The sequence below is a fragment of the Panthera uncia genome (genome assembly GCF_023721935.1).
Source record: "Panthera uncia isolate 11264 chromosome C1 unlocalized genomic scaffold, Puncia_PCG_1.0 HiC_scaffold_3, whole genome shotgun sequence".
In the NCBI taxonomy this organism is placed as follows: Eukaryota; Metazoa; Chordata; class Mammalia; order Carnivora; family Felidae; genus Panthera; species Panthera uncia.
Genome location: NW_026057584.1, coordinates 93,939,690 through 93,963,834, shown reverse-complemented (window position 1 = coordinate 93,963,834; position 24,145 = coordinate 93,939,690). Strand labels below are relative to the sequence as shown.

Here is a 24,145-nt window from a genome sequence, read left to right as displayed (position 1 = left end):
CACCAAGGTGCCCCAACAGGGAGAGTTTCTACACAGGGCGAGGGAAACAGAGCACCTGAGGGCCCCAACGCCACATCCAATTTAGAGACTAGACCAGGCCTTCACAGGAAAATTATAATCATGCAGGTTAGGAAGCCCCATATCCTCATTTGAGTCCGAAACCAAAAGTAAGAAATATGTAGAGGGCTGAAGGAGGGGCAGTCTCCTCCTTTCAAGTTCATCCTACAAAAGTTCCCATTTCTTTAGATGCCCAAGGAATAACTTCACCATGGACACCCTATGACTTTACTCTTTAAAGAGGCAGTTAGGAGGAAAAAAATGGAGTTCCCAACATGTAATGGGTCCAGTGAAATGCCCCAAAAGTCTTCCTCAATAAATCTACACAAATCATTCTTATGCATTCAGAAAAAAGCCCTGAATTACTAGTTTAAGGCTTTTAACTCAATAACATATGCCGTCTTTGGAACAAAATCTAATAACCTGGGCCCCCCACTGGGATGGGAGGGGAGTAGAATAAATCAAAGTAATTATTTCTGGAAAGTAGCTAATGTGTAAATAGATTTTCTCTCACAATAAAATTTTCCCAACACACACACACTTCCTCTGAAATGAGTCAATCAAATATTATAAAGCTTAAAGTGCAAAAAGAAACTGATTTACATTCTTTTCTATATTTCCTTAACTATGCCTTGATTCTTTCCAGCCTGAACTCCAACTTTTATCAGCTTCTATCATAATCTGGTTTTGATGCAGAAGAGGGAGTAAGGAGGTTTACATTTATTCTGCTTTGCCATCAAAATTCCTCCTTTAAAACGGGGGATACATATGTTGGCTTATATGCTAAACCTATCCCCAAATAGTATCTCGTGGAGGTGCCTACCTCCCCTGCCCTGGAACAGGTAGAAAGAAGCAGTGGACAGAGATTGACCACAGTATGGTGAGGTAGACCTGAACCTCAGGTCCAAACAACACACAGCTAGTCTCAAGCACTGTGCAATTCCTCCCCAAACCTTTCAATAAGGCCAGACTTCTTGGACTGCCACAGAGATCAGGCGCAACAACACATGCAGAAAATAACTCTCAAGTCATTTCTTTCTCCCAAACCTTTCATCAGACAAACCCTCCTCCCACAGCTCCTTTGCTTTTAATAAGATATGATATTTGCAAAGCATCAATTCAATAATAAGGAAATGTGTATCTGGTCCTGACCATGCTTGCCACTGCCTCCAACAATCACGTTGCTGGAAACACAGAGTCGCAGGTTAATTATGCAAAGGGCAGACCCAGCTTTGCATAGCCTATTGTTTGTAAGCCTGTCCCGGGCTTTAGTTACTCATGATATTCGGGAAAGCAATCTCATACAGACCTGCAGCTGTGCCCACACGGTGACAGGGGCTTGGGGAATAGTGCTGGCTTGACGTGCATATAAAAGAGGTGAGCCTACCCTTCCCTGCATATGTTCCTCCTTCTCCCGTGCATTTGTGGCTGGCAGCATTTCCAATCACAGTGACCACCCACCCCATGAATAACCAAGATTACAGATCAGTGGCAAACAACAACCCCACCATACTTGGGGACCGACAGGTCTCCTGTGTAAGGCACGTTCTTGCCAACAGACAAGCCTTCACCCTCATTCGGAATACAGATTGGGCTAGGATGCACCAGGGGATTGTTAAACTCACAGTTTAGTTTTCTCTCATTACTGAAAAAAGTACCCCATATTTCACACACAGGGCCTAGAGGAACACACAAAGAGGTGTGCATAGATTCAAGCAGAAGCAGTAACAGCAACACAGCTTAAAACAGCCAAAGCTGAAACATCTCAGATCTCCTAATACGACACTGCAAAATAAATTATGGTACAGCCAACAGCAGAATTCCATGAGGCCATTACAAAGAATGAGTGAGATATACAGGCAGGAAATTTTTAAATGTCCTTGGTTTTATATTAGGAGGAAAAAAGCATGTTGCAAAAGCAATGTCAACAAAGACAATCCTATTGTCATTTACACTTAGTCGTGTATGTATATAAAGCATATGGGTGTGTACCATATTTTATTTACACACAAAATATTCTGGAAGCACACACACCAAACTGTTCATTGTGATTATATTTCATGGGGGAGGGAGGAAAGGATGAGGGTAAGTATGAAAGAGAGAAAACGTTCACTTTAAATTTTGTTAATTTAAATGTATTGTTCTACAAATATGTACCACAGTCAGTGACATGAATAACAATATTTTCATTTTTTAAAGAAATGACATAGGGCCTCATATATGAACAAGAATGGCAGAATTCCCTTGTGACCAACCACCTGAGCTCTCTGACATTAATTACATAATCAGATCACTTCACCCCCGGCTTAATGACTTGCCCATGGCTTCCCACTGTTCATATAATCAAGATCCCTCCCGAGGGTCCCCAAGCCTTGGCCGCTTCAAAGCATCATCTCCCTCACTAACCGGGTCCAGCTACAGGAACCTATTTTTCAACCCTCCAGACACACCAAGCTGGTTCCCACCCTTAAGCCTTTGTTTTGCCAACCCGACTGCCCAGGGATGCCTTTTCTCCAGGCTTCTTCACACCATCTGAAGTATCGGTTCAAGGACCTTCCTTGACACCTGGCTTCAGAGGACCCCTCCCCATAATCCCGGTTACATTTACCTGGAAGATTTTCTTCACAGCTCTCACTTGTCTCTGCAATTACATTACTGTCCATCCTCTCCTTTCAGGCCCATGAGAGTGGGACCTGGTGGGTTTCTTGTTTCCTGGTACCTCAGGAAGTACCGGCACATTGTGGGCTCTCAGCAACTCGTTGTTGGGTGTTAGATAATGCATCTCCTGATAGGAATCTGATCAGCACAACTGGACCTTTTCAAAATACATTTCACCTTCTCACATATGAAACAAAATGGACACCACCTTGACAGAACAGCTACCTGACCACAAACTGGATGCCTAGATCATCATTCTCCACTCAGAAATGCAGATTACCTGGAGAATTCAAAATCAGGATGAAGTTGAGATTCATTGTTATTTCAGGGAAGTCCATCAAGATTTATTTATCCGTAGTAATATTTATGTATCCATAGTAATCCTTACTATGCTTGGGAAAGGCAGGAAAGTAAGTTTCTCCGTGACCACCTTTCCTGAGTTGTCAATCCAAACGGCCAAATGAACCTTGAGGAAGGTGTTTAACCAGGTTGGTCTTAACTGGAGCCAGCAAAATAGCTTGCTCAAAAAACGGGTAAAAGAGGGTATTGAGATACAGGGACCTAAATATGTCATTTTTTCAAACTTCCATCTGTTCTCTCAGACAGGACTTACCAAACAATTATTCATATCACTGCTATTTTTTAAGGATACTCAATTTCAGATGCCAGCATGTACCTTAATATTCTGGAAGAATTTCACCTGTGATAACCTGGTGTTCCCATGATCTCTTAGTGGTTTTGGGAGAGAGGGAGAATCCAAACTTTAAGAGCAGGTAAGGTCAGTGTATCGCTTGTTTTTAGGGTACTTCCATGCCACTGACCTATCTTTTGCGTAGGTTTTCTCATTGAAAACGCATGCACAGAAAAAGACAAAGATTTCTTGGCTGAAAATGCCAAGGAACAAATCCTGTTGGGTGCTAAGACTCACACTAAACAATCACTTTGTAGCAACAAACACAAGAGCAAATAGAGACACCTGGCCTCCCTGTCGCCCTAGGAAGGCTACGGAGGACGGGAGTTTAACCCTCCCATTTAAAACTTAGAGCAGCCTTCCTGCCCAATACTCAAGTCCTCTTGGGGATCTTCCCCTCTGGTGATCTGTGTTTAAGAAGTTAAGTTAAAAGGAAGGGATAAACAGGGAGCTGCCCTATCAAAAGGCATAAATTTTCAGTCGTACAAGATGAACGAGTTCTAGAAGTCAGCTAGACCACACTGTGCCCCTAGTAATAATGTTGTATATACCCACTTAAACATTCCCTTAGGGTGGATCTTACATTAGGAGTTTTTACTACAATAAAATTTTTTAAAATTTAAAGAATTTAAGTTTATTAATTTAATTGCATTTAAGAAATATATTACTTTTGGGGCGCCTGGGTGGCTCAGTCTGTTGAGCATCCAACTTTGGCTCAGGTCATGATCTCGCAGTTCATGGGTTCAAGGTCCGCATCTGGTTCTGTGCTGACAGCTCAGAGCCTGGAGCCTGTTTCGAATCCTGTGTCTCCCTCTCTCTCTGCCCCTCCCCTGCTCATGCTTTGTCTCTCTCTCTCTCAAAAATAAAAAAAAAAAATTTAATTCAAAAAAGAAATATATTACTTTTATACGCAAAATTTAATATTTATTTACTATATAACATAGATATCTGTATGTGTGTATACACACACCTTTTTCAATCCTTCAAAACATGTTCTTCTTTGGTTCTTTTCTGATATCTCCTGCTGGGCAGTTAAGACAGTAATCTTAATATTAACCTAACAGATAAGGAAATGAAAGCAAAGGATAGCTACACTATGTGTAGCAGAAATAGACTTAAAACACAGATTTATTTATTTATTTTTTAAATTTTATTTATTTATTTTTTGCCTCTCAAGTTGGGGCTAAAGTTTGGGGCTGTTCACAGCTGTTTTCTGCTAAGTCTTACTTCTGAGCCCACGGTCACACCTGTCATCAGCACACAGGGAATCCATGAGGCTTCTCACCTGAGCAGGACAAACACAGTACTGCCCCGAAATGAAGGCAGCACCAGGCTTTGGAGTCCAGCAGGGCTTGGTGCAAATCACCAGCACTAATCCCAGCTCTACAACTCTGGGCAAGTCACTGTACCTCTCCATATCCATTTCCTCATCTATATAATTGGGGTAGTGATACCTGTACCTCATAGGATTGTTCTGAGAATTAAATGAGACAAATCAGAGAAAGTACTTAGCACAGTCCCCAAACCATGGCAAGGAAATCAGTGGTTAAGACTGGCCTAAAAGTTTAACTTCTAGATCACAACCTATCAGATCAGAACAAAAATTCTACAAAAACCCCTTGACTCCCTACCAGACCATAAAACCCACAGCTATATGTTGAGGGCCTACAGGCACTCTGAAAATATGCAATAGAAAAGGAAAAAGAAAAAGAAAAGGAAAAGGAAAAGGAAAAGGAATCTTCCATTGCCAGCAGATGCTGATAGTATTTCTCCCAACAGGGAGAAAAATTAAGAAAACCACATGGATATCCAGACAAGATTCTTATGATGACCATACTACACATCCACTAATAAATTGGCATCCTGTTTTTATACATCAGTTCTATGAGCCTAATTAATCTGAGTCTCCTATATTTGTGTCATTAAAACCAAAACTCAGTCTATAAGGCCATTAGCCAGACTCTGCAGAGCCATAAGGAGGCCAGAGGACATTATCAATAGGGTGATGGGCCTCTTGAAGGAAACTTCTTCCAGACAAACTACTTTACTAGCAGGGGTAACATAGCTTCTAAAGGTTCTATGGCATTAAGAGGAAGAAACAAACAGGGGGAAAGTATGGTGACTTTCCAAATGCATAAGAACCTTCAAGTATAAATCAAAACCATGATAAGACACCACTCATACCCACCAGGATGGCTAGAATTAAAAAAGCAGATAATAACAAGTGCCGATGAGGATGTGGAGAAATTGGAACCCTCATACACTGCTGATGGCAATTTAAAATGGTGCAGCTACTTTGGAAAAGTTTGACAATTCTTCAAATGTTAGATACAGAGTTATGATATAGCCCAGCAATTTTCACTTATAAGTACAAAGCCAAAAGAAATAAGAACATTATTTCCATACAAACACATGTATACAAATGTTTACAGCAGCATTATTCATAATAGCCAAAATGAAACAACCCAAATAAATGTCCATCAACTGATGAATGGATAAACCAAATGTGGGACATCCATATAATGGAATATGATGTAACAATAAAAAGAAAGAAAATACTGATACATGCTACAAAGTGGAGGAAGGCTGGAAACATTATGCAAAGCGACAGACTAAAGGAAGGAAGAAAACACGTGGAGCCACAAAGGACCACAGAGCGTATAAATCCACTTCTATGAAAGCTCAGGATTAGGCTAAACTATACAGACCAAAAGATTAGTGATTGCCTAGGACTAGGAGCAGGGGAAAGGCAAGTTGGAAGTAGAGGAAGCTAAAAGGAGTGGGGCTTCTTTTCATGGCAATGAAAATGTTTTGATCAATGCTATGAATATTAAAAACCATTGACTTATACACTTTAAATGCATGAGTTGCAGGCTGTGTAAATTATATTTTAATAAATTATTTTTAAAAAACATGGTTAGGGGCGCCTGGGTTGCTCAGTTGGTTGAGTGTCTCTTAATTTTGGTTCAGATCATGATCCCAGGGTCATGAGATCAAGTCCTGCATCAGGCTCTACACTGAGTAGAGAGCCTGCTTAAGATTCTTTCTCTCCCTCCCTCTGCCCCTCCCCCCTCTCAAAATAAATAAATAAACATTTAAAATCAAAACACCCTTATCTCTATTTTTCCTGGCCAATCTACTATTAAAAATAAACCCCGTTTATGAGACACCTACTATTTGTCAAATGCTATGCCAGGCAAGTTACTTATATTATCTCATTTGTTTCTCCTAACAATTTTATGAGGTAGGCAAAAAACAAACAAACTAAAAAAAACCAAACAACTCAAACATTCCTGTAGATGCCTTCTACTTAGTGATATGAGTAGGCTGAATCCTGATACAGGGAGATGCTGGTAAAACCCAGATGACTAAAAACTCAAAGGGTGCAACTATTTAGAGAAAGGCAGGAGATGGGGAGAAAAAAATCACCATAATTCCATGAAAATGGAAAATTCCATATGAAAAATTCCATCATTTCATAGACATCCTTGCCCAAGGAAGGCTGCATACACTGGCAGGTCCCTTCAGAAGAGGAGTAATCATATGTAAAAGCACCCGGTGGTGCTGATGTGGAGTACAATAGCACCCAGTAGGATAATCAAAGGAAGGCAGCACAAACATCAAGGAGGTGAGTGAGAGTTTTATTCCTTGTTCCCAGACTGGCTTGCTTTTTATATTCCCCCAAAAGGAAAAAGTATCTTTGATAGGATTACAAAAATAGCATATGTACCTTATAAAATATTTTTCAGAAAATGCAAGCTGTAATAAAGAAGAAAGTAGTCATCAAGCCATAGCCAGCACCAAGAGTTGGTGTTCATCAGTAGTCAATGGTACTACACACAGTTAAATTGAATTTCAATGTTCAACAGCTAACACACAGGAAAAGATCTGGAGACCAAAGGGAGAAGAAATGTGCCCTGAAAAACTCTGACCCTGAAACTTCAAAGATGACTATGGAGAAACCAAGTCCACAGACCTGTCCTCTAAAAATAGGACCACTGAGAGAAGGCAAAGAGCCTGCCGAAATCTCCCACCACCAAAAGTGGTCACAAAAAGAGAATGACCCCATTCTCACCTGTCTACCTTAAACCTCCCCACTTCAAGGAAGGTTCCTGAATTAAATCTGTTCACCACAAAGCACAGGGACCAGAGTGGAAGATGGAGAAATGACAAATATGGTGACTTCCAGGCTCAGGTTTCCAAACAGTGACCATCCTCAGGTGAAGGGGCCAGGCCCATTCACAGTGTTGGGCCCTGGTGTCCTTGGGGATGGAACCCTCTCCACTCAACAAATGCCTTGTTCCAACAGTGGGTGCCAAAGGAGAGGCCACAGCCACGGACAAAGGTGTGTTCCTGCTCCTTTATAACAAACCCACAGAGCCCTTGGCCCAGGATCCAGTAGGTCCTACGCAGCTGCCAACTTGGTGTGAAAATAAGAACCAAAGCTTCAAAGAGCATGCAAGAAGTCCAGGCTGCAGCTAAGACAAATGATCTTCATTTCTAAGACCTTTGAGACACAGGAGGGCCATGGTACTTGTCACAGCAGCCATTTGCCAAGGGACCAAGACATGACAGCTGCTCCTGGGCATGGCATCCTGCCCCTAGATTGCCCTAGCAGTTTATCTATGTCTGGCCAGCAGCCAACCATTTCCCTACCTACCAGAGTTAGAACCCAAGCCCAGGACTGAATTTTCAGTTGTATTTTTTTATAGCTCTTAATCCTTCTGCATCCATACCACTTTTCTTCTCCCTTACAATTAAATCTGGCTTGCAGAAAATTGCTAAGAAAGGGCATTTCCAGGAGGAAGGTTGGGGGGCAGAGCGGGGGAAGGAGCTGGAATGAAAAACTGGTAAAACAAAGACACACAAACGATCATTTGAAGAGGCAGTGTTGCATAATGATTACAAGGAAATTTCAGAGCAAGCAGAAGGTAGGTTCAAACCCCAGTTGTATCCATTACCAGCCATGAGCCTTCAGAAACACTATTTCCCTTCTCTACCAGGTGTCAACGCAAAGCCCAGCATGATACCCAACACACAGGAGGTGTTGAATAAATACTTATCATCTTAATAAAAGTTATTGCAACTTTACATAAGATGAAGAGCTCCCATGATTCAATCTTTCATTCTGCATCTCTTTAAATGAGCAACTAGTAAATGCCAGGTGGAAGAAGGTTAAAAGATTAAGACACTTAAGGAATACCCTTGCCCTTGTGAGCTTAAAGTCTTTGAGGGCAATAGACACTCAACAAATATACCAATACATAAATTAATGCAGGTATTTAGACCTGTGAAAGAAAAAAAAAAACCATGGCACTGCAAAAAAAGAATATGGTGGGGGTGGGGGTGGGAGGGGCAAGGCAGGAAAGATCTGATCAGTTATTAAGGTGTACTTTCTTTGTCACCTAAGTTCTATAGCCTGTGTCTGGGAAATGGTTCAAAAAGGAAACAAAAGGATCCTCATTCCCATCTGAAATTCTGGCAACCCAGTTCCCAAAAGAAATACAAATGCCAAAACAAATCTGAGAATGTGCTCAGCCTGATAACTAAACATGTGCACCTTAACGTGGAGAATTCGATTTCCCACCTGGACAAGTAGCTCAGCTCAAAAAGAATGGTAGCACTTAGTGCTGGTAAAGGTGAGTCAACAGACATCCTCACCCATACTGGTGCAAATGTAAATTCGTATGACCTACTTGGAGAACAGTTTCACAGTGGGCATCAGAACTATAAGCATATTCTTCGACCCAGACTTCTAGTAATTTATCCTCAAGAAATAAGAAGACAAGCATTACAATACAAACGTGTAAGGACAGTTATTTCAGGTTGCTTCTAGCCCCAAGAAGCTGGAAACAACCTGCATCTTCAGTAGAAAAGTACTTAACAAAATATGTTAAATCCATGCACAGAATACTGAATAGCTTTCAAAAAATAACATACCTCTATTTATCCAAAGATGGGAAAATGTCCAAAACATGGTGGTAAGTAGAGAAAAACCAGTTTGCATAAGGGTATATATAGATTATTTATGTAGGAAAAAAAAAGATGTATGTGCACACACCAACACAATACACAACTAAACTTTAGCTATGGTTCTCCCTGGAAGGCTCTCTGACAATTGCTATGTCCTTTGTACCTGTATGAATTACCTTAACTTTTTACAAAAATCATATATTACTTTGTTGTGCTCCACACAGATGAGATTTGTTTTAGGGGTGGGATGAAGAAATGAAATCAGGAAATCAAGCAATCTTTTGTTACCTCACTACACTATTACCCCATGTCCCTAGGTCAAAAGCAACTTTCTCAATATGCGAGTATATGTCTGGGTTTTTAGATTTTTTTCCATGCAAAGTCCTTTGTTCTATACTGTTCAAAGGAAATTAAAACAAAAGCGTAATTTCAAAGTATCCCAGTATGACTATTGAAAAAACATTTTCAAAACTCCAAGGACGGAAAATAAGTGATCTAACATTTTTTGAGCACATACTCATGTCACATTCAGTATCGTGTCTTATCTTCACCACAACACCATTTGGTAGTTGTCACAGCCCACCCCCTTTCACAGAGGAGGTAGCTGAGGTTTCGAAAAATTCGTGCGTCACTCAAGGTCACAGAGCAGTTGAGTGCAGGTCTGATAGGAGACTCTTCTTGGGAACAGCAGCAGTTTTCCAGTGGCTGCTGTAACCAAGCACCACAAACTTAGGGGCTTAAATAAAAGAAATTTACTCTCTCACAGTTCTGGAAGCTGGAAGTTCAAAATCAAGGCGTTGGCAGTGGGCCCACGCTCCCTCTGAAACCTGTAGGGCAGAATCCCTCCTGGCTTCCTTGAGCTACTGGCGTTTGCCAACCATCTTTGGAGTTCCTTGGCTTGTAGGACTCTGAACACTGCCCCTGCTGTCACATGTGCTTCTGTCTTGGTGTATCTTCTCCTCTTCCTATAAGGACTCCAGTCAAATGGGATTAGGACCTCATCTCACTTAGTTGTATCTGCAAAGACCCTATTTCCCAAAACGTCACATTCTGTAGCAGTGGGGATTAGGATTTCAGTATCTTTTGGGGGACACATTTCTACCCATAGTAGACTAAGGAAGCCTACACTTCTTTCTCTAACACATCCTGCCCACAGCACCACAACCCATTAATATCATGCCTGTGTCATGGCAGGCTTCATAGAACTTCCCACAACTGTGGAACTTCCCATGGCAACTCTCTTTGCCTTCAGGCAAGACTAAATCCAAACTGGTCAAGGCATGTGAGCTCAGGTCCCGCTATCAAGGCTCTCTACCTTCTACACTGGTTCTCATCAGCTGTTGAGGGACTCTCTGAAATTATTTATTCTTCCAGGTTCAGGTTCAAAATACACTCAAGAGCTTGGTAATGTTAAGAGCACTAGAAAAGTGTGGAGGAAAGATGGTTCACTCTCCCAAAGCCCCTGATTTAGGGTCAGACCGAATGCTCTGTGCAAAGAGGGGGAGGGAGGCACGGTACTACTTCACTATGTTCCTGGTATAACTCCTGGCCTTTGCAGTCCTCTTAGATCAGACACCAAAAGCAAATTGCCGATATGCTATTTCTTGACTGAATCAGTTTCTTTTCTTTTTCAATTTCCAGAGCTGTTTCCAAAAGCAGCAAGAATGTTGCTGAAACCAGTCATCAAAAGCTATCCTGTCGACTGGTAGTTTTCAGGCCAAGGCATTTGGCTCAGCAGATTGGGGGCGGGGGAGAAAGACCGAGCAAGGACCCTGCATGGGTGAGAACCGGCGTGCCCCATTTATTTCACATGAAGAGACACACCAGGATTTATGCCTCTCTAAGAATATCTACCCCAGAGCTCTCAAATTTGCTTTCCAATATGCTGCTGAGCATCATGCCATGTGGAGGTACATTTGGAACAAGTGAATAGCCTCCCAGGTTGTGTTTTTGCCTCAGTGTTGCAGAAGTTCAAGCCTGTAAAGGTGAACAGCCTCCCATCTGCCTCCACCTCTCCATCTCAGCAAGCTGACGAATGGCCCAAGGAGACAGCTGGGACTGGGGAGTGTTCACGGGCCTCCCACCTGTGTTGAAATCATGCAAAATGTCAGAGGCCTCCAATGAGTGTCAAGCTGTACCTTCCATGGCAAGCATCCTGATGGCCCTCCACAGCTGATGGCAGCAGGAAGCTGTACTTCCTATGGCCTTACATAGTACACAAGGCTGACAATGGTTGAGACAGGTGCGAAATGCCCTGTGTCATTTGGCCATGCCAGGTTCCTCCTACACTAATTTCTCCCACACCCACCTCCTCCAGCACCTCCTTCCTCCCCTACCTTTCTCTCATTTCCAAGTCCCCTGGACTTTGATTTAGTAACAACTTTGTTTTTAAAAAATGGATTAGGGGCGCCTGGTTGGCTCAGTCGGTTAAGCATCTGACTCTTGATTTCGGCTCAGGTTATGATATTCATGAGTTTGAGCCCTGCATTGAGCTCTGCACTATCAGGATTGGGATTCCCTCTCTCCCTCTCTCTGTCCCTTCCCAGCTTGCACGTGGTCTCTCTGTCCCTCTCAAAGTAAATTTTAAAAGTTAAAAAAAATTTTTTAATAAAAAAATGGATTAAAAATGATCGAACTACCTAAAGAGGTACTGTCCAATACAGTAGCCACCAGCCACATGTGGCTATTTATGGTTCAATTAATTTAAATTAAATAAAGTTAAAAATGTAGCCACATAGCAAATGGTGAATGGCCACATGTGGGTAATGGCTTGATGATACTGCACAGTACAGCTATAGAACAATAATGATTGTAGAGATTTCTGCTGGACAGCTCTGGTCTAAAGGATATAAAAAGCATCTCCTCTCTTTCTTCTGTCCCCAGTCCCCCTCCCTGAGGAGATCTTGCTGCCAGTCTCCTTTATATCCTTGTAGAGATTTTTTTTATATGCCTAAACAGTGTGTGTGGATGCAAACCTCTTTTGTTAAAACAAATGAGAAGAGACCCTAAATGCTGTTTTGCTCTATGCTTTCTTCACTTAATGACACTTGGACATCACAATGCACATGTACACATAGTGCTTCATTCTTTTAGTGGCCTCACAGCAATCTACTGTCACCAGGACAATCATCACCACCCTATCCTTCTAGCCACGCTCCTCTGTGTCCCCCTGTGTGGCCCTGCACCCTTCCTTCCCCAAAACACGTTCATCCTATCCCACTCTCCACATCCTCAGACTCTTTTCCGACTCTTGCTCTCACCAGTTGGCCTAAGAAAAACCTGGTTGCTCCCTGAGGAAGCTGCCTCCCCCACCTTGGAAGCAGAGGCAGTGTGTTCTCTCTCATCCACATACTCGCAGCCTATGTGCCTCATGGTGAATTACAAACCAGTCCTCCGGCTTTTTCCCTTCCATGCTCCCAGTCAGTCTCAGGCTAAACCAGCCAGGATGCCTCCTTGCCATTAGCCCCAACCACCTGGTCCCTCTCTTTTCCTGGCTGATGGAAACAACACCTGCTTCACTGCCTTCATCTCCTCCCCAACTCTGCAACCATTGCTTCAATCCCAGATGGAGCATCTGGCCAATACCTGGTGGAACGTACGTCCCTGACCTTTTGTTCTTGCTTGACATCAGCCACCCATTCCCAGCCTAAATTCACACCAGTAGGCAAACCGCCTGTAAAATGCTGGATTTGAGCATCTCATTCTCAGATCAGTGCCCCACACCTAGGACTGTCTACCTAAGCAAGATTTCTCAACCATGAGGGCCATTTGTTAATTTTGCCATGGCCATTACATTTAGTGAAAGAAGCCAGTCACAAAACAAATAGCTTATGATTGTACTTATGTGAGGTACCTACAGTAATCAAATGCATAGAAACAAAGTAGAATCATGGCTGCAAAGGGCTGGGGGAGAGGGAAAAGGGAAGCTGTTTAGTAAGTATGAAGTTTCAGCTTTGCATGATGAAGGAGCTCACAACCGTAAAATGAATATATTTAATACTACTAAACCACACACTTAAAATGTTTAAGATGGTAAATCCAGTGGTAGTGTTTTTTACCACAATAAAAAGGAAGTGCAAAACAAAACGATTGAGGGCTACACCCTATGGTAATGCTAAAGGCATCCTCTCTTCCGCTGGGCATCAAGCACACAGCCAGCACACACAGTATCAGGCAGCAAGGCTGACAAAGGTCCCACTGCTCCCTGTACTGGCAACTCCAAGCTCAAGATTCTCTCTGAAGCTTAGAGTCAAAGTAGGACAAATTAGAGGAATTAACTAAGGACCAGTTGGGTATTTCCTCATTTATTATTCTCCAGCAACTAACTGAAAACCAGTGGTTTTTCTAGCTATGTCTCTCATAATTCATTCATGCCCATTAATACGCAAACATCGGTTTCTCATCTGGCAGTGATTCCATGAATTTTTAATTTACATGGGATGAGGCAGAGATTAAAACTTTAAACTAAAGCCAACAATACAATGGATTGTGGGATATTGTTTTAATCCCTACATTTAAGAATCTCCAAATAAATTCACTGGCATCATTGCATGAATCTGGGAATTATCAAAGCAACTACTCGGAATTTTTGCCTTTGGGGTATCATGAGAGATATACATTTTTGTAATGGTACCTATTTTGCAATCACTGAAAACCAAAACACATTTCTTGTCATCAGTCTTTTCATCTTGGAAAACTCAAGGCCACCTGGCAAATGCTCAAAGAGATCCTGACTCTATGGAAAAGCTACAATAATTTGTAGATTTGTGACTAATACATAAGAAACTCATTTCAGCATAAAGGAAATCAGATTTAAAAGAGCAAATTAGAAGAGAGAAATTGAGTAACACTGAACTCAATTCCTTCTGGAATCGCAAATCAAATTCTGGATTATTATTTCTAAAGTAAGAAAAGACAGAGAGGGAAGAGCTCTCTCTTTTGAGGTCAAGGCCCAAAAGAATTATACTATAAGCCACATAAGTAATTAAAATTTTTTAAAAGCCACATTAGAAAAAAGAAACAGAAGCAAGTAAAATTAATTATAATAGTTTAATCCAATATATCCAAAATATTCTTTAAAATAAAAAGATTTGGTGGGGCGCCTGGGTGGCTAAGTCGGTTAAGCGTCCGACTTCAGCTCAGGTCACGATCTCACAGCCCGTGAGTTCGAGCCCCGCGTCGGGCTCTGGGCTGGTGGCTCAGAGCCTGGAGCCTGCTTCCAATTCTGTGTCTCCCTCTCTCTCTGCCCCTCCCCCATTCATGCTCTGTCTCTCTCTGCCTCAAAAATAAATAAACGTTAAAAAAAAAAAAAAAGATTTGGGGGCGCCTGTGTGGCTCAGTCAGTTGAGCATCCAACTTCGGCTCAGGCCATGCTCTCACAGTTCATGGGTTCAAGGTCCGCATCTGGCTCTGTGCTGACAGGTCAGAACCTACAGCCTGTTTCGGATTCTGTGTCTCCCTCCCTCTCTGCCCCTCCCTGCTTGTGCTCTGTCTCTCTCAAAAATAAATAAACATCTTTAAAAAAAATTTTTTTTTTAATTTTAACTTTTAAGTAACCTCTACACCCAACATGGAACCTGAACTCACACCCCCCCACCCCGAGATCAAGAGTTGAACGCTCTACAAACTGAGGCAGCCAGGAGCCCCATATCCAAAATATTCTTATATCAACATACAATCAATATTTTTAAAGTTATGAATAAAATGTTTACTTTTTTTTTTTTTACTAAGTCTTTGGGATGTAGTGTGTATTTTATACTTACACCTCTTAGTTCAGACCAGCTACACCTAAGTGCCAGAATAGCCACCAGCAGCTATTGCACCAGACAGTACAACTATAGAACCAAAGAACATATCATCCTCGGAGAGAGACAGGACTAACTCTTAAAATGTGAGCATATTTCTAGATTGTTCTCACTGTATTCCTCAAATCATAGCCAGCAACCACTTGGGTTGTTGCATTGGCTGCTCCTTTGGCTGCACCACTGTTAACTCAACTTTGATCATTATAGTACCATAGTTTGAAATTTCACAAAATCAATTTACTACAATTGTTCTCTTAAGTTTTTCAACCATAAGTTGACTCAAAAAAATCAACTTTATCCTGAACAATATCATCTGGGGCATCACACATTCGATACTTCATATTTGTTAAAAGAGCTAATGTACATTTAAATAAATATGTAATACTTAAAAGAAGTTTCTATGCTCTACCTAAAGCCAACAATGAAATAAAATGTGTTCTCATTTGTGAATCAGCTATAGCATCATCTTTCAAAAGCCTTCCATTTGGCATATGCAACCCCAGATATATTACTACCAGAGTCCCCTAGCACCTAACGTTTGTATCTCAACATTCATACATTTAAGTATGACACAGCATCCTCATCAAGAGAACCTTCTGTCTGGGCACCACACAAATCACACTGTGGATAACATTTACTCATTTGTATTAAATTGTCCAAAAGTACAGAGGTGGGGTAAATGACCAGTGGTGGCTCAGTCTCAGAGGAGCCCCCTTAATAATTACCTAATAATAAAGATGGCAGCTAAGGTTTCCTGAACTACATGCCAAACATATATTATATATATGTTATATAGATATATAGATATATACACAGACATTATATATACATATATATACACATATACATACTGTTCTAATATAACATACATTATATTATACATATATAATATATACAATATCTCTGTGAAGGAGTTATTGTTGTTTTTCTGCTTTTCTAGATGAGGAAACAAGGCATAGAACAGTTAGCAACTTCCTATGGTCACAGAGCTAGCAAGTGGTAAGCTAAGATTCAAAGCCAAGATATCTAACTTTGGAACCTGTGCTATCAGCCTGGAGATTTAAAATGGAATAAAGAGATGCAAGTTGGAAAAGATGTGTTTTATGGTCACAAACTCAAATTCCTCAAAGACAAAACCATCACCCACAGGATGTAGAGACTGGGAGAAGCCACACCCTCTAATAGAGGAATGTAAGACCAGTAGGGTAATCTAGAACACCCTCAAGATATCTCCCATAAATTACAGTGGAAAAGTCATCTTACTTACGAAGAAAAAAAAAGCATGAAAATTCCAGAGAACAAAGATTCCAAAAACACATAGAGAAAGAGGATGGAAGAATGGATGGATTGAAGCATAGGTAGATCAATGGATAGATGGACAGAAGGACAGACAAATGAGCATACAAACATTCACTCCAGACTCAAGAGCAGAGGACAGGGAGAATTATAAAAGGATGTCCCATCTCTGTGACCATCCCAGAAGGTGCCTATCATATGGCTGATATCACAGCAGGCACGCTCAAAGTAAACTTGGGTCCTCATTCTCATCCCTGGAACCAAAGTTGCAAGGTGAGTTATGCTGACAGCCTAATTACGTGGCCTTCCTTTGCAAGGGTTCGGCAGCCTGGGACAAGATAAAAATCCACTTACATGTACTCCCTATGGGCAGAGTGTACAGCGGCAGCATTGCTGTAACGCCACAGGACAATCGCCGATGACAGGACGTCGAGGATGGCATCAAACTAGGAGAAGGAGACATGGCATTAGTGTTTTCCAGCGTTAAAAAAGCATGACGGTGAAGACACAAGACACAAAGGCTTGGAATCTGAGCCAGTGATCTCAGAGCAAAGAAGCTTCACATCATCATGATATAGGCTACTCATCATCCTCATGTTGGGTCCTGGGAATATGGAGCTGAGGTCACCCGACATGCCGGCCTGGTGGCAGTGCCATGGCTTCTCCTCAGACCTCCCACTGCTCCCACGGACTGAGAAAGCACACTCTGTGGTGCAGTGGGCTCTGCTCCCTGGGCCCCAGCTTCTAGCGCTCTGGAGATACAGGGAGATATGGGGAGAGTTGTACTGTTCTGACCCATATCCCCCAGCAGACAAATAATTGCAGCACTTTCCCCTACATCCCAAGTAAAAGATTCAGGATAAGGATTCTATGTTTCCAGCTCTCGATGCGATTGTTCTATATAAAGTTCAAGGGTGAGACTGAGAGTAAGGTTCAGGGTGAGATACCCCAAGGATTCTGGGAAATCGAACATTTCAGAATTGTATACAAAATTCAATGCTCTTGTTTGAATGAATGAGTGAACGTGTGAGGGACAGAGACAGAAGAAAGGGGATAAAAGGGAGGGGGGGGGGGGGGGGGGGGGGCATTTTTCTGGAGAGACTGTCCATACCTTTCAAAAGATTCTGAAAACAATCTACAACCTCCAAAACTTTAAGTTCTCACATCAAAGGGCAGAAGTGGGTTTGGGAACAGGAACACATGCCCTCAGGTACAGGAAACCCTAAAGCTACATAGGAGGATGTTGGAGCTCTCCAGATGAGTCACTGCACCACATCTCACTTTTCAGCTGGAAAACTCCAAGCACTAGCACTGTCTTGAAGGAATGTGGGGAAACTACACCCAAGCTTGCAACATGCCTAGCCTATAAAACATCTGAGACCTGTTTTCTCTGACCAATTCCCATCAGGAAACAGGTTCAGGACCCAGGTTACTCCTAATGGGGCTACAGACTGACTTGTCTAGTGCTAGCAGCCCCAATCCTAACCCCAACACCTCTGCCTGTACCAGTAAATGCTTCACTCCAGTGTGTACCCACTTTCAAACCTACAACCTTGAGGGAGAAAAACAGGCTAAAACCATCCTCTCAACCAGGCGTGGAAAATGAGGTCCCCTAATCTGTTCTGGAGACGTGTAGAGTATCGTTGTTTCCTTCAAAATTGTAGTTGTTTTTTTTTTTTTTTTTTTTATAGAAGCTATTTCCATAAAAGGTTTGTCACGCTAAGCTCTCTTCAGCTAACCACCCTCTGAACTGCCAGCCCAGAGTGAGATTTGTGGGCTCAGGAAAAACGTGCAAAACTTCATAAAAGTACATTTCAGGTTACTTACTGCAAACCCAAAAGCAGAGGCGCTGTACCTCATAACGGAGACAGCTAAAAAGAAAGAAAATATTATTTAGCATATTTTAAGACCTCATGGATATTTTCTCTCATTTATGAGTATATTAATATAGTTGATAGGGCCTTTTAAACATCAGTGGAAAAGTTCCAAGAGCATTAAGTTAAAAATTAACTGTACTTGTCAACCCTATGAACTGAAAAAAGGAAAGTGAAGGTGAAAAGATTGTGGACTCCACTGGCAACAGCAACCCTTCCCACTGCATCCTCTACCACCAAAGGGCTGGCTTCAGAATGAAAATGTCCAAGCACCTGTCAATCAAATGGCTGCTGAGACTTTGAGACTTTAGCAATTGGGAACAGAGAGCTGGGAACCACATGAAACTGCCAGGGTAAAAGTGCCACCATCCACAATGTTCCCATCATCAGGTAATTAGTTGAGGTATCTACACACACATGTCACTGCTAACACAGTTCAGAGAAATCTCTTTCCCATCAGAGCTGAAAATCCAGTGTAGGCGTCAAGAAAACAGTTTGGAAAAACCATAGCAAATGATCTTAAATAAGAGATGTCTACAAATAAGAGATGTCTACAAGTTGTAATAAGGACATTTCTCCATGTTCAAAAATCTATCTACCTTTTTGGGGGGAAAGTCAACTGAGTGGTGTGTCTGTCTAATTCTGTGATCTGTTCTGTGCCCATGTCCAGCTTCAAAGACTGTTGTTCTCAGTTTGACTTAAAGCCATATTATCAAGCATATGTCCACCCTCCAACAAAGAATAAAACCCTACCCAGTGGGTCAGCAAAGGTTTGAAGTAGATTGTCCCAGGCACAGGTATGAAAAACATTGACTCATGGAGTAAGTGAGGCATAGGTGTGGGGCATGGAGGTCCATACCCATTTGAGCCCCAACTCAGCTCACCACATGGCCCCATTCTCTGTCCTCCCCATAACATCCAGGAATGGGCCCTGGACAGCCATATTGTACTTTGTGCCCCTGCCCCCAGCTTTTATGGGGTCATCTGACCCAATGTGAACCAAGCATACTTCATTTTCTGTGAATTAAGAATTGAGACCAAGAGAGAATCTAGATGGTTGATTAATGTTGTGAGAATTGAAACCTAAGAACACAGAAGTGGAGTTGGCCATCGTTTGCTATAAACACCAAGGAGTGGAGAGACAAGCATAAGGTAAATACAATTCTGGGGCAAGAGAACCACTGGCTTCTTCACGTTTCCAAGCCCTTCCAGGGAGTCAGCTACACTCCAGCCCTCAGGCTGTGTAAGACCAATGCAATTCATTCAATTCCCAACCATCTCTGGCTCTTGCAATGAGCTACATCATTATCCCTGCGTTGTTCCTGGGCATAAGGAGAAGGGCAGAGCCAGCTGTGAGCAGTGATGGGGTGTAGCTTTTGTGGGCAACACAGCCGTGGTGATGCAAAGGGGCTCTGGCTCTTCCCAAAGAACTCAACTCACAGGCCACATTGACATGAGCAAATATAGCAGGAGATCCCTTGAGGAATTGCACTGAGCACCAAGATACACTAGAGGACGCTAAGCCTGACTTGCACCAAGTTCTCGGTAACTTGTTAAGCTTCATAAAATTTCACAGAAACAAGTATTGGGTTGTTGTTGGTTTTTTTGTTTTGTTTTGTTTTTTGTTTTTTTGTTTTTTTTTTTTTACTTTACAGCCTGTTTTTACAGTATCTTGGCTCTGTGCTTTTTGTGGATTACTTGTTCATCAGCAATGGAAACCTTTTTAGCTCCTACTAACATCTTGCCCAGATGCTCAATATACACAGCAGATAAAGAAGAGCTCCCGCACTGTCCCCACCCATCACTGTCTGCCCTGGGCACCATGGAATGGAGGGCACAATGGATAAAGTACCACATTTGCCATCCCAGAAGACTGCCTGCTTTCCCAAGAGGTAAACTGTTACCGGTTACTGTAAAAAGCTTTAATCAGCTATTCAGTAAGACCACACATTTACACAGTGGATTACAGATTTCAAAGAGGTGTACACTCAGTTGATTATGTTGACAAACTCAAGGAACTTTACCTTAGAGACTCTGGAATCCCACAAAGGAGATGGCCATTGATGAGGGGTTTCCCTGATTCAGTTGGAGTCAGTGTCTATGATTTCAAACCTTCTCAGAATCATATGGAAAGTTCTGACTGGGTGAGTACTTCAAGCCTGCCCAGGGGATGAATAACTTAGAGCACAAATGGAATATTAATATTATTCTATCCCCGTGCACCAAAGAAAGTTTGACTAAGAGCTCCAGGTTAACCAGAGTCCTTCACAGAAGGGAAGGACTAACATGTATCATTTACTTATAAATTGGCTCCATCTGATCTCCCTGATAAGCTGCAAAGGGAGATAATGCTAAATTGTGTGGGGAATCTGGGGTACACTGAGGGGCCCTCCACAGGGCCTTGGCTCTGACAGCTTCCCTTTGTGGGCAGTTCCCACTTGGAGAACAGCAGACCGGAGCCAAGATGACTGACCACCAAGGTAGGGATTACAAAGCAGGTGCCCCTGGAGCCACAATCATACTTGGCTTAGGGTAGCTGAAAGCCACCACAGGTCCAACAAAAGTCTAGCAATACCTTGAAGGCAGGTGTACATTCAACAGTGGGTGACAGATAAGGACCCTTTCGACCTCAAAATTATGCTGCCAGCTGGCAATATGCACAGAGAGAAGGCAGTGGGGCTGCTGTGAAGCGGAGCTCTCTTACGAAGATTGCTCTGGGTCAAGGCAAGGGCCACAGAAGCTGCTGAGGCTGTCAGCTGGCAGTGCGGGACCTGCATGACAAACACCACCGCTGCTCTGGAATGGAGTGCCCTACTGTCAGGAGCCTCTAAATTCATCCGGAGAGCACTGCTATCAGAACACCCTAGGGAAATTTTCCAGAACACTTCTGCTCCTCACATTTAGAACTTGTCTCCACTGCTCATAATTTAAACATGCACTCCGGGAGCCAGTGGCTGCCAACAGCCGACGAGGCATGCAATCACAGGCCACTGGAGCCTCATTCCCCAGGGGGCCCAGGCCTGCGTTTCCCCCTTCACGCCTGCCTCCCTTTCCCTGGAGAGAGCAGCAGTAGACCACCATCTGATTGGGCTGGCCTCGCACATCCAAACACGCATGCTTAGGATGTGACTGGACTCCCTTCATTTTCCGTGCCTTTTTTTTCTCCCCTATGAAAGCACAGAGTTTCTAAAATGTTCCTAAGTAAAATGAAGATCTGTAGTTTTGGGGCCTTCCCCACATCCATTCCCCATTGAGGTAAGAGCACCCTGAGTCTCCCCTGGGGAGAGCTACATCCTTATCCTCAGCGTGTGTGGTTTGTGTTGAATGACATCATCAGCTCCACTCTCATATACCCTTGTCCCACAGCCAAAGGTAAAGATTCAAGAGGGGCACAATTCAATGTGAGCCAGCGAGAACCTGTCCGGAGTTTGTGCCAAAAATACTGGGAAGGGGATGTCTTTCCAATATGGGACTGTATAGTTGGCAGCATGAAAACAGGGGCTACAGGTAGCAATTTTGTCCTAAATGGGGAGAAGCTGACTTAGAATGAAGCCAACACAAAGGAAAGCAGATATGAAGGATATCAGATCCCTGATAACATGCACTGAACCTCTGGAATCAGCCCTAACTGAAGTCTACCCCTGTATTTTTCAAATATGTCAGCTGGTAATTTCCTTTAATTTGCTTGAGCCAGCTTGAGTTGAGTTTGTACCACTTGCAGCCATGAGTCTGAAGACCATTTACCTTGTTCAGTAATCCCATGTCCAAGAATCTCTTTTAATGACTAAGAAATGGAAAAACACGTTATGGGGTGCCTGGGTGGTTCAGCTGGTTAAGCATCCGACTTCAGCTCAGGTCATGATCTCGTGGTTCACAAGTTCAAGCCCCACATTGGGCTCTGTACTGACAGTGGAGAGCCTGGAGCCTACTTCATATTCTGTGTCTCCCTCTCTCTTTGCCCCTCCCCAACTCGTGCACTCTCTTCCTCTCTCAAAAATAAAAACATATTTTTAAAAAAGATATGGAAAAACACTTTATACACAAAAGGTTCATCATAGGTTTATGTAATTTATAAGATCAAAACACTGGATGCAATTTAAAAGTCCAGTAACAGGGTGATGATTAAAGTACACTCCATTAAAAAGATTAAGCTACATGTAAGGTATTTCAAAATGTTGACAAAAAGTACATTTAGTTAATGCTTCTATGAGCACATTAGTTAGAATAATGATATTGATAATAAACACATAGGTGGCATGATAGGTGTCATCAGCACTGGGTGCCATGAAAAAGGATGGGCCTATGTAAGGAGGCATCTGGCTAGCACAGGTGAAAACTTAATGGGGAGGTCAGAAGAGGCTTCACTGCAAAGATGACATCTGAGCAAAGACGTGGAGGAGGTGAGGGAGTGAGCCATGCAATCACCTAGAAGAAGAACCTTCCAGATAACAAGAAGGGTCAGTGCAAAGGCCCTGAAATAGAATGTCTGGTATGTGTGAGGCCATTTTGCCTGATGCAAGAAGGAGTGGAGGAAAGTTATGTGAAATAATAGATTTCCTTATTGTTTGAGCAAAAATATGAGGTAGAAAAGGGTAATACATGTGTATAACTAGCTTTACAGTACAACCATGTTTTTAAGATGCATTGCAAACAACTAGAAAAAAAGCTCAAATGGTGATAGTGATCAGTCTTTAGTGGGTGGGGATATTTGAGTAGATTTCTTTCCTATCAATTTTTTTTGTATTTTCCACATTTTTCTACAACCATCATATATGGCCATTCAAATTAGAAAAAGGAAATCCATTTTATTGGGGGGAAAAATTACCCAACGCCTAACAATATAGCCAAAGATCTAAAACAGAAGAGCGGAAATCAGATTTATGATGTACACTGGGGGGCAGGCTGCAGGGCTTCTGGCTAACAGGAAAACGTACTATCATACATGTCTTCATTACAGCTCAGTTTCTGAAATCCATTTCTCTAAGCTAAATCACCTACCTGAGTGGACTGCTAATGCCCCAGAGAGTTTGCAGAAGCACCCATCAGGGTCAGGTGAGCCAGGGTGTGGCACGTAAGTAAAATGTCCCTCTCTGTCCATGGAACCTCCTGTCTCCCAGGTTTTCTCTTGTCCCACACTCTACTTTCATTTCTGTGTCGAAGGGGTAGTAACAGCTACACTCCCAGAAGCACACAGACAACAGAAGTCTTAAATAAATATTTATACAGGTCTGGTCAAAGACCTTCCTCGACTAAGTCACACATGGGCCAGAAAGTCCATCAGACTGAAAACTCAAAATTCAAACAGAAAGACAGCTGGAAAACGGAGCAGACCCAGGCAACCCATTGTTAGGGCAAAGCCAAATGCAAATCACGCAGTTGAATAAGCCCCAAGCTTGAGAGAGGGGTGTGGAGGTTCAAAGTGCCTTGGAAATGCACAGAGAGGTGGGAGCGCCAGCAAGGCAACTGTGGTCTGAGCCAGAGAGCCCCTCAACAACGTTACACAAAGAATGCCATTTCCATTGCAGGCTAGATTTACGGCAACAATGAGGTCCCATCTGTCATTCTCTCCTAAGTAAGGCAATAATTATCTTGAGCCTTAGCACTCTTTAGCAATACCCCAGGCCGCGTAACACCTCCGAGTTGCTAAATTATGTGGCCAGTAAAGCGCTAATAAATCAATCCCACTTTAATTAAACCATCTCTGTCACTCAGACGCCTGGCAACCGCCTCACCCACAGCTTCATAATTAACCCAACTTGAGAATTCTTTCCATCACCACCTTCATCGTGCTT

General features: G+C 42.5%; 1 protein-coding gene across 1 annotated transcript in view; it reads right to left on the bottom strand.

Annotated features, from left to right (window-relative positions):
- Positions 1 to 24,145, bottom strand: part of TMEM163 (transmembrane protein 163) — a 237,689-nt gene that overhangs the window by 84,084 nt on the left and 129,460 nt on the right. The window contains exons 3-4 of the mRNA XM_049616198.1: positions 18,307 to 18,350; positions 16,834 to 16,925 (exon numbers count right to left, since the gene is read on the bottom strand). Of these exons, the coding sequence (XP_049472155.1) occupies positions 16,834 to 16,925; positions 18,307 to 18,350 (136 nt within the window). The remainder of the gene's footprint in view (positions 1 to 16,833; positions 16,926 to 18,306; positions 18,351 to 24,145) is intronic.